The sequence below is a fragment of the Stegastes partitus genome, unplaced genomic scaffold (assembly GCF_000690725.1).
Source record: "Stegastes partitus isolate 25-593 unplaced genomic scaffold, Stegastes_partitus-1.0.2 Scaffold1543, whole genome shotgun sequence".
Lineage (NCBI taxonomy): Eukaryota > Metazoa > Chordata > Actinopteri > Pomacentridae > Stegastes > Stegastes partitus.
In genome coordinates, this window is record NW_007579274.1 from 73,349 (window position 1) to 84,997 (window position 11,649).

The 11,649-nt window shown below is 41.0% G+C and overlaps 1 protein-coding gene across 2 annotated transcripts in view; it reads right to left on the bottom strand.

The window, feature by feature from the left end:
- Positions 1-3,417: 3,417 nt before the first annotated feature.
- The window catches only part of LOC103371210 (cAMP-responsive element modulator-like), a 16,338-nt gene continuing 8,106 nt past the window's right edge, over positions 3,418-11,649 (bottom strand). Inside the window, exons 1-3 of one of the 2 annotated variants that reach the window (XM_008300459.1) lie at positions 7,980-8,253; positions 5,943-6,102; positions 3,418-5,309 (exon numbers count right to left, since the gene is read on the bottom strand). In XM_008300459.1, coding sequence (XP_008298681.1) covers positions 5,165-5,309; positions 5,943-6,102; positions 7,980-8,010 — 336 coding nt within the window. In that variant the 5' untranslated portion in view covers positions 8,011-8,253 and the 3' untranslated portion in view covers positions 3,418-5,164. Of the gene's footprint in view, positions 5,310-5,942; positions 6,103-7,979; positions 8,254-11,649 lie in introns of those variants that run through there. The other variant, XM_008300458.1, reaches the window with a different exon arrangement.

The window sequence follows — 11,649 nt, forward strand, 5'->3', positions numbered from 1 at the left end:
TTGCAGTGGTGTGTTATGAACAGCAGAGGTCCTCCTCGACCGCTGCAGTCAAACGCTGTGTATGTTGTCAAGGTAGTGGGTCTGAGCTCACGTGTAGGCGGCTGGTCTCTAGGTGGAAATTTCCACTCCAGCCACACTGGACCGAAGGCCATGAAGATGTTTGAAAGGCATCAAAATGAAATGTTAAACAGACTCCCACACTTTTCTTTTGGCATAAACACAGACAGAGACACATAGTGTATTTAGAGTTTCGATGAAACGGTGCAGTTTGAACAATAAATGACTTTATACTGGTTGATCCATAAAATCGAGTGAAACACTTATCTTGCTTTGGAATTTTCATATTTGCTCTAATAAAAGTGAAACGTAATTTGAATGATCCTAGCTGACTGATGTTTGACTACAGGCTGAACGGTGCACAAAATATTTAATTCAATCATTTCAGAAGGCAGAAGGCAGAGAGAGCCAGAATGTTTAAAAGATGATGCTTCTCGCTGCTGAACAATCTGTTCATCAGCAGCAGTTTCAAGGTTTCCCTTAGAGGCATTTTTCTCCCTTTCAGCCTGTTTACAAGTGCTTGAGCGAGTGTGTTTGAACAACTACCTCTGTGAGAACCACTTTTGACTTTTAGATCATCAGAGTGAAGAAATGTCGTCCTTTCCTCACATTTTCCACGACCATTCAAAGGGCTGTTTGAGTCACAGCTTGATTTTAAGGGTTAAGGTTAGAATTAGATTCATCGCTGGTGTCGCACGCTTCGCTGTGATGTCCAAGGTGAGGGTAAAGGGCTAGAAAATTAATTAAGTTAATGAACATCGTCACAAAAATCACCACACAAGCAAGCGTGCACATGTGTGGGGTGTTTAGGTCCAAACTGAAACACTACAAGGCAGAGAAATCAGTCCCATTTAAATTAAGAAACACACAGAATTGTCTTCACTTTAATCACCATCAATCCCTTCGAGGTCACTGTTATATTGCCAGGGGTTGCTATGGAAACACCTCTTCTACTCCTGCATCCACTTTTAAGAAGTAATTTCGAGTCTCCTGAAATTTTAGTTTTCTCAAAAGCAGACTTTGAACTTTATTTTCTTTTGTTTCAAAGCAGCTTGTTTCAGTGTTCGACGCCAGAACATATTATCTGCATCATAAAAACGTAGAAAATGTCATAAATAACAATTATATCACCGGGACTTTTAATGTGAATCAGTCTATCTGGTTAGCATTCTTTTTTTTTTTATCCATCTAAACAAACAAACAGACATTTATTACTTTGCAAAGCAGAACTAATCATGCCCTCAGAGCAGAAAATAAAAAAAACAAGTTTGTGGCTGCTGCCTGGGCATTACATAAGCTGTGACATTTAGGGACTGAAGGAAACTTGAACATCACTCCTGCTAAATAAGTTACAGACAAACCACCACTCCTATGACCTTGAGCTACAACAAAAAAACAGAAAACAGGTGTGGTCTTATAAAAAATTAAATAAATCCTTAACCATTCCTCTGTTGTGTCACTGACCTGCAGCGCTGGTGGAAATGGAAATACACTGAGAGATGTTTGTGAAAAGTATAGATGTCGGTTAAATCAGCGTATCTTTGGTGTCACTCAGTTTGTTTACAATCATCTCAGATGGATATTGTGATTACATGGAGGTTTTTGGAAATGAAAACCTGATGGATGGACTTTGGATTGGCCCCAATTTACAATATTTCATCCTGGGTTTTAGTTTAGGTTATTTATTACATGAAGCTGTTCTGTATTCTATATGCATACATGGAGGTAAAGCTGCAGCTACATTGTGTGCTTTGGCCTTGATGCCACTAATGCATATGCGGGTATTATGGATGAGGTTTTAGTTCTATGAAGGCAGTCCTGAATGCAACAAGGGACAGCAAGTGATGGAATGAATATAGTGACAAAAAAAGTGAAATGTAAGCTTGAATGGCTTTAGACTGAATGTAAGCACTAAATCTGATGTATTGTTTCTAACAGTTGATATTCTTCAAAGAAAGAGATTTCCTTTACAACTGACAAGACTGTGCTGTAATTACTATTTCAGCTCTTGAATATGCTTTTTTTTTATCATCACACCAAATTCCAAAGTGTTTACATTTTGTACTTATATGTGTTTGCTCATTATATTGTGGCGACTTTGTAAAAATAATGTGTCTTCAAGCTTAGTGATTATAGAGTTGGATTCATTGTTCCTTTATGTGTTCATAAGATGATCCTGCTTCAAGGAAATCCTTTAGATCTGTCAGATTATCTCAAAATACTTTGGCGCAGAAGTAAAAACTGCAGACTTAAAACTGCACTCTTTTTAACAGCCAGCAGGGGGCGACTCCTTAGGTTGGCAAAAAGAAGCTGATTGTATAGAAGTGTATGAGAAAAGGACTATTTCTCACTTGATTTGTTACCTCAGTAAACACTTTCCTCGTGAGTTTATGGACTCAGTCACTAGTTTGTAGATTATTTGAGTACAGTATGCTGTTGATTTAGTAAATTATGGTGCCATTTAGAGGAAAATAGATGTTAAAGCAGAGTATGTTTCAGGTTGGGACTACCTTGTGATCGTAATGTTGTGTTCTTGAGTTCTCATCCTTTACATATGTGCACCATTTAAACAATAATACAATATAGTTTTCTTCTTTAATGTAAAGCTGCAATGTGGAACGTTTGTCAACACGTTTTGGCAGTACGAGTAATTACACCAACACTGCTGATGCATGGTTATAGCATATGTCTTGCCACCAGTTGTTTCTTTTTTAGACTGTAATCCTTCCTCTGCAAGCCGATCTTCTCTTCCACGGTTTTTCCACTATAGGCGCCATCGTACTCCGAGCTGCTGTAACCTTGACACACTGTACTCTGGGCAGCTTTGCACGTTGTTGCTCACAAACACAGCTAAATGTCAACGAGAACTTGGATCTTTGGAATTTGTATTCTGGTAGTTTGTGCAGCAGAAGCAGAAAACGGCACACAAGCGCTCCCATTTCCGCACCTGGAGACTGTGAGAGGCTTTATGTTAAAGCAAATTTAATACTGCTGGGTGGAATTTTTGTCTCCTTCCGGCACGACAGCAATAACGCAAAAACTGTCAATGCATACATATGACTTGTGCCTTTTCTAGACTGTAATCCATCCCCGGAACACAAAGTTTGACTTTTATTCCTTGCTGCTGCAGCCTAGTCTATGCCCGTCAGCTCTGGAAAACCACTTCCAAAGCAAATCGACGTTCATTGATACGTAAACGTCCCGCACTCGAGTTTATGTTGCAGCACTAAATTGGCATTTTGCAACAAAAAAAAGGGAATAAATTCATTTTGTGCAACTTTAACTGCACAAACATATAAACAGTCTGCGGAGTTGAAGTGTCCAAAGTTTTGCGAGCGCAGGAAAAGCAATAAATCACACTCAAATTTAATAATTTTATTAGATAAACAAAAAATAGTTTTACAATTCAAACAAGGAAGTACATTAAGAAAACACCTGGTAAAATTTGGAGCCATTTAAAACAGCGAAAACTAAGTGCAGAATAATGTTCACCTCACTTGATATCAAAGAAAACCTGAATTTTAGCATCACTTGCGTTTCAATGGACTCGAACAGAATGGGTGCTCCTCTGAGAATACAAACCATGACAGGTATTTGGCTGGTAAATATCGAGACTGCCACAGGATGACTCACACTGTTGTCATTGAGCTAAACGGCAGACAAATACCAAACTGTTACTTAAATAGCTTTGGCAGCCGAAGTGCAACATACGCTCGGGTCTGTTGCTCTTTTTCTACGTGCTGAACAGAAAATGAAATATATTAATAAAATAGAATCACCGGAACAAAACTCAACAACTACATCAACAGAAACAGAGAAAGCGAGCAGTTTCCAATATCACCAGAAACATGAACACAAGATGATATATTATATATATTTAAAATAAAACATCTTTACAAAAAAAAAAAACAAATAGAGAAATTGGCATCACCCTTTAAACAGAGCATTTTTAATATCAAGCCATAATCAAATACAGTTTAATTTGAAAATGGATATCCATCATTTCTAAAAACAAAAGTGATGCTTGCCAGGAAACCGTTGTTCTTGGAGCTGTGCATCATTGTAAAATATTAATCTACAAATTTAATATTTTTCAAGATAGAACAAGCAAATCAACTTTTAACGCGACTACTCAGTAGGTAACATTTATTTTGTAGAATATATATTAAGTTTTTCGAGTGAAATTGTTTGTATATTTGTTAATAGAAAATAAAATCTGATACTTCAATATATTCTGTGCTTTGACTATAGACCGGCTCTGTTCTTTCGTTTCACAATTAGTTCACCTTAGTAATGAAAAAATAAAGATTCTTTTGGACTTTTGCGAACCTGATTCAAATCATTTCAACAATCTGTGCAGAAGCAACCAAACGTAACGAGGATTTGAATGTTGAATTCTTCTATTTCGCTTGTTTGCAACCTTAAAACAAACTGAAAATGAGGGAAATCCAGGAAATCACTTTACGGACTGAACGCTTGACGATACTTCTCCTCGGTAGTTTCCACGTGAAGGAATGCAACGACCAAAAAAACAGAAGCATAAATTACACAAATGCAGATCAGGTAAACATGGTTGGAGTTGCTTGTTGCAGCTGCTGGTGGATCTGCGGAGCTTCATGTGCACCTCACCTGACCTCATCTGGAAAACTTGCTGGCAGCAAGACCTGGCCAGACCCCTCGAGGTTGTTTTATTCTCGCTGTAGTCAAGCGGCGGCACATTTTCAGGAAGCACCTGTGTTTGCACTTCCTGTGCTTCTTCTTCTTCTTCTTCTTCTTCTTTTTCTACTTCTTCAGCTGGCTCTCATAGGCTGGCCTCGCCTCGTGCACAACAGCAACAGCAAGCGCAGTGTGTTTAACACTTGAGTCATGCAAAGAGCACAAGATAAGAACGAGAGCAGAAACTGGCAAGCTGTTTGAAATCTCCACAACACTTCTGAATTTTGGCGTAAATCAGGTCTGAGTGAGCGGAGAAACAAAGACGGTCAAAGCAGTTTTTGTTCCAGAGTCTTTTCTTCTTCTTCTTTTTTTTTTTTGTTGCTTTTTTTTTTCTTTTTCGCTGTAGCAGTTTGTAAACTGTCTTCAGCCGTGACCACAAGCAAAACCGCCGCTACTCAGCTTTGTGGCAGTAAATGTCCTTCAGTGCTTTCAGCTCTTCAATCAGGGTCTTGTTTTGGTTTTCCAACACGGCCACGCGGTTTTCCAGACACTTGACGTACTCTTTCTTTTTCCTGCGGCACTCGCGAGCTGCTTCCCTGGAGAGGAAAAGAGGAGGAAAATATGTTTTGAGTCTCTTGATGAGAATGTCGCAGACAAAATGCAAGCTGTGCACAATCCAACAGCGTGAGCATTGTTCACTTCCAAATGTATCTCCATGTGTTTCCAGACCACCACCGATTCACCTGCTGCAGCGTTTCAGCAGCGAACATGATGAATCGAGAGGCAAAGAAAAACATGGACATCTATAAAAGCGGCGTTCTGCAGCTTCCACCTTTGTACTATTAGTGTGAACAACCACCAGATTGTCAGACTTCTGCAGAAGTTTCCAATTCAGTGATGAGTCTTTTCATTTCAGTGCATGAATTAGAAAATCATCTGGAACATGGTTGTAAACCTAAATCAATACATTTAAAGTGCAAGATGCTATTCAGAATTTGGAAAACGAAAATAAGAAAGAAAAAAGTTTTAGGGTCCAGTAATGACATTTGCATTCTTCATTCATTACATCATAAACATAAGCTTGTTTTCTTTCTAGAAGCAGCTCCTCCCTTTCTTCAAGATCCCTGAAAGAATGAACTGGATTTGTTTACTTTAGTTGAGTAACTTGTCGGGTCAGAAAACCTCCCACAGCTCAGTTACCATCTTCTGCTGCAGGCGCCAGCTCCTACCTGTTCTTCATCAGCCTGACCTCCCTCTTGCGGGTGATTTCTTCGGCATGCTGCGACGATGGACTCTGCATGCCGCCCGGAGACGCCGCCATCACGATGCTCTGAGCCAGACCCGAGTTGGGCGAACGCAGCTGGTAGGCGGGGATGTCTCCTGTGGCAGCTGAGGGCCAGAGATGGACAGAAGAGTTCAGACTTTTTTGGTTTACAAAAGTACAAAAACAAGTTTTTTAAATTAATTTTCTGATTCAATCACGCTGTCTGTTTGTTCTGATTTTCCTCCTGAACATACGCAGTATGTATTTCGCCAGAGGATATTAGAAGGCAAACCACAGCCAAGAACACTTATCCGCTCTCCTTCCTGCCTTATGAGATGAATTTCCTCTGACCATGGCTGTTCCTGTGAGCAGGTATTTGTCCTTATATGACCGGACATGTTGGAAAATAAGAATTGGAAATGGTTCATTCCATCTTATTCCCTCCAATGTGCGGCTGCCTTAATGCAAAGTTACAGAACGAGCTGAAAGACTGTTGATTATTTCATGTACAAGTGAATTAAAACACCCTGAGCCGGCTGATTCTACTTCTCATCGCAACTCTCCCACATGTGATGATCCCTCAGCAGCCCAACAGGTGGCAGAAAGATTTTTTTTTTTCAACTTGAATGCACACACAAATGATTCAGGTTCTAGATTTGCTTAATTTGAGCTCATAAATTAGGGATTCATGCTTTAGGATTGGTGGTGTAACCATAGGAACTGGAAATATAGATCTTGTCACTCAGAGGAGCTTCACAGCTGTGTTTTATTCAGTTCTATCAATACTGTGTGGTCTGCATATACAATTTTATGGCTGGTATGAGATGAGCTGCTTGCCTTTAGATTTTTATGGATTTTGACAGACCCTAAACATAACATTGCTTTATTATTATGCTGTGTTAATTCATTCATATATATGCATAATTCATGAGGAGGTTTTGCTCATTTACGTGGATAAAATAGCGTTTTTCCTACCGAGACTCGACATAGTTCTCGAGGCGCAGCTACACATGAGAGCTGACGTCATGTTTATCACACTTTAAACCATCGACTGATAACTGGAGGATTACTGCGTTTTTCAAGAGAAGTGATGCCGATTCTGGGGGAAAAAAAAAAAAAAAGCCTTTAAAAAAGAAAAAGAAAAGCAGTTGTGTGGATGTGGTTTTGTTGTGTGCTGTTTGAGCTGACTCATCACTTAGATGACTCAACTGCTAACCGCTCTCTGCCTGCTGTCTCATACCATTTCAGCTTCTCCTTTTTCACTTTGTTCCTGAGAAGTTTCTGTCGTTCTCTCCCCTCCCTCTGCCGGCCACACAGACGCACACTCATTCAGAAAGAGACACAGCAGGTGCACGCACGCACACACACACACACACACCTACACACACACACACACACTGACACACAGAGCTTCTCTCATTGTGATAACACAGTGACTCGGGCTGCTGCTGACGTCAGTGTGTGCGTCTCACTTGCCCGTTTTGCATTCTCTCTTCCCTGCCTGGCTTCTGTTCCAGGAAACTGGAGTGACGTCAAACCGACAACTATCTTACCCCACACCCTCCCCCTTTACTCCTTACCCTCCTCCCCTCCCTCCCTGCCTCCCTGCCTGCCTGCCTGCCTGCCTGACAACCACTGTGGCGGTTCAGAGAGCACACAGAGTGAATGTACGCGGGTCTAACAGCGGGATCCGGACTGACAGGAACAGCGCTCGGCACATTAGCCAAACGCTTGTTAGATCTGTTTGTGTTCCCCTGAACTGTCACGTAGCTTTTTAAAATGTCACGTTTCATGTTCAAATTTCACAATGCATGAAGTAAAAGTGGTGTAAAAGTAATTAAAGCTTCTGCTTGTAATCTACAAATCCCAGGAACCTGCTGCTTTCTGTATTTCCAGATGTACTTTAAATCCTCATAAAAGCCAGCAACACAGGCACAAACACTCCTCTAAAAGAAAACATTCAGACTTCTGCACAAAAAAACAACATGTGAGACAACTGTACCTGACTCTGTCTCATCCCCAGTTACAGCCATCTCTGCTTTCCAATAATCCAGCACCACGGCAGTGAAACAACCTCAGCACACAAAAAAACAAAAACACTCCTCTTGCCCTTATTCTCTTCCCTGCTTCAGTCCAATCTCCCCTTTCTTCCTTCTCGGTTCTCTCTCCGTATCAGAGTGGTCACTCGTCAACTTTGCAGCCCGATTACAATTACAGGCATTGACATCACAATGACATCACTCCTGCCCGCTGAAGTCAGTAAAACACCCTGGATTAGAGTTCCTCCCTCCCTCCCTCCCTCCCTCCCCCCTGCGGATCAGACGCTGAAGTAGAGAAACACAAAGTGAGCCGGGCAGGCAGGAGGCAGGCGGGGAGGAGGGTGGTAGTGGAGGGCTTGTATTTTTAGCCCTGGTGACGCAACTAGAGAGACGCTCAACAAACAAGAGGATATTGTGTCCCAAGTGGCCGCCGTGCAAACTGTTGAGCTCCCTGATTGAAGTTATGCTGCGCTGGAAAGTGTGAGGGCAGCAAAAGCAAAGATAATTTCAGGTTTTTACATCATTTCATGAAAAGGTGTGACCACAACTCGAGCCACTGAGTTCCACTGAATAACACCCAACATTCAGAAAGGATCAGACTTAAAGCAACAACTGAAGGGAAAATCCTCCATACGTGTCTGACAAAACCACAAGTTTCTACGTAGAACCGAGTCACAAATAAAAATGAATGAGAGATACCAAGCTGACACTAATAATTACCACTTGTGGGTGAACCAATTGTGCTTAAACAGGGAAATTCTGAAGCTCTTACCGAGTAACAACATGATTAAAGATGTCATGATGTGAGCTGAGGTTGGTTAATCTCACCTTCAATCTCACAATGCATGACGTGAAAACTATGAAAAATTCAGCAATATTTCCCTGCATATAAAAGCTGCTGCTCTTACAGGTGGAAAAATGATCTACAACCACCAGAAACACACCGTTTATCTGCAGAAGATTCACCTCAGATGGGAAAATACAACATACGCAACATGTGCACAAACATTGTTCAGAGAGGATTCAGACACCTGAAGAAGAACACACATGACTGATCCTAAATACAATCCTAAATATGATAAAATAATAACTTTCTAACTCGCACCTGATAATCAAGCAGAACAAAAATTAAAATGACACCAAGATAACACCCCTATTAATCACTTGTGGGTGAACTAATCCTGTCTAAAAGGGGGAATTCTGACACTCTTACTAATCAACAACGTCATGAAAGTTGTCGTGGTGTGAGCTGAGTTAACTATGCATCCATCACGCTGTGTTTAACGCCACTATTCGCCATCGTGACAGCCACAGTCCTGCTGCTGAGCGGATCTATGCTGCTACTATGGAGTTCTCCAGCTGGAAGCAACCGAACAGCGAACGCAGAGGGGGTTCTGAGTCCCACTAACGCTGCGACTAGACACACAAATAAGGCTCGTTTCAGTGTGAGCTGCCACAGCACAGACAAAACCAGCAGAAACAGAAACTTTACGGAAGTTGTCAGTGATTACAGTGCAAAAGCATCGCAGAGATGAATGCACAGTTTGAAGCAAACACATACGAGATAAAAACATACGATGCAAAGTATCTAAGAAACTCCAAGTCAGCAGCGAGTACAAGCCAAATCTAATGAAGGTACATTAGGAACACGGTAGGTAGAGAGCTCTAGACCTGCACACACACCTCCAAACTCAAAACTGCAGTCACATTAATGTCACCCATCATCACCCCAGTAGTGAGTATAGTTGTGTCTGATGTATGCTTAAGTTTGTGTTATACCTTAGTTTTTTATAATACTAACACTTTTATTTCTGCTCTGTGAATGGATATGAGAAACGTCATTTCATTTAACTGTGCACCACATAATTGCTGAATGTGTTGAGTGCATTACTTTATTATTTTCTATCATTAAATGTAGGTCAGACTGTCACTTCAGTTTCTAATAAATCACAACAACATGCGGTTTCTGATGTTTTGACAGCAAGCGTTATCTCAAAATGACTATACATCTTAAGCATGAAAACAGCAGCGCTTTAAATGACTATCTGACATTTAAATAAAAGCAGCAAACTTATTACAAGCACATGTTTATAGAGGATGTCAGTAATAGTAAATGTGTGGGTTATTCAGAAGTTTTTATGTGCTTATGGCTTGATTTCTTCAAAGAAATGATCAGATATGAGTGAAATCTTTCATTTTCTCTACCAGTGTTAAGTTAAATGTCCCTAACTGAATGCATCTGGGTAGCTTCAGGTGCTGCGCTCATGATTTATACAGACGCAGAGCACAAACTGCTCTTTCGGATCGCTCTAACGAAGCGCCGCTGCCTCGTCTTTCTGGTCTCTCAGGTACAACAACTTCCACTCTGTTCAGACGTCTTCCTGCTCCCAGTCACGACCGAGAGTGTATCTGCAGCTAAATGCCAAATAAATACAAGAAAGAAAGTGTTCCTTTTTTTGTGGTTGAGAGAAGCAATCTGATGTCACTTTTACGAAGAGAAAACAGAGTGAGAAATGTATTTGGACCCAGAAATGCTTTTGCAGTTTGATCTGTCTGAATCTACTGAAGGATCTGGTGACTTTTCCCTGCTGACAAAACAACTGCATGAAGTGTATTAAAAGCTTCTGGGATGAAAAGGGAAAATCCACAGCTGCCCTCAGTGTGGGAAGACCTTCACACTGGGGTCAGAAACACGGTATCAGCAGATTTAGTTAAAAGAGATAAACAAGACTGAACTCCAAGCTGATTACACACATGTAGGACCTAAAGAGGAAAAACACTGGCTTGTCCACCTCACCGAGAAGGTTCATCAGAACATTTCATGACAAAGGTTTATTCCTCATCTCTGTTCCTTGGATGAACATGTTCACGTAAGTCTGCAAAACCTAACAGAGGATCCATGGCTAACACAAAGGACATGAAGATCCCTCAAGGAGAAGGTAAAGGTTCTCAATTGCTCTGCTAGAGGAGACGTGAAACGATTTTTACTGAATTAGTTTGCACGATAAGAAGCAGTGGATCAGATCCCAGCAGAAAACTGAGGCTGAGTGGGATCACAGGGATTCAGGAGAAGCTGGACAAGGAGATGAAGGAAGGAAGACACGGAGGTGGAGCAGCACGACAGCAAACAACTGCCCTATTTGCAACTTTGACTGCAGCTGTGTCAGAGATGAACTTCACAGATGCTGATGTTTTATTGATAGGTTTTTTTGTTTGTTTTTTTACTCGGTTCATGTGAAATCCCACCGAACACATTATCAAAAAACCCTAACTTCATCTTTGACAGCCAGAAAGACTCCTGAACAGGTGCTCAGTAAAGATGTGGAGACAAGAGGGGTCCATGTTTTCACTTTGTCATATTAAAATCCTAAATCAGACTGACATGCATTTAAAGCTGACAGAGGTGTTGCACCGTTATGCACGGCTGAAAATGTAACGTCTCCAGGCCAGACTTCAGACTATTGCACTTTACTCTCGGGTCGTGGGTGTATCCTGTACATTTGCAAAATCCAATGATTTATTGAGGACACAATCCCAAGATTTCATTTGGGGATTATCGTGTCAAATACGCTGTGTACAGATTGTCATCTCAGCTACATATAATTTGCACCTCTTCACTGTAGAGGGGTAGGT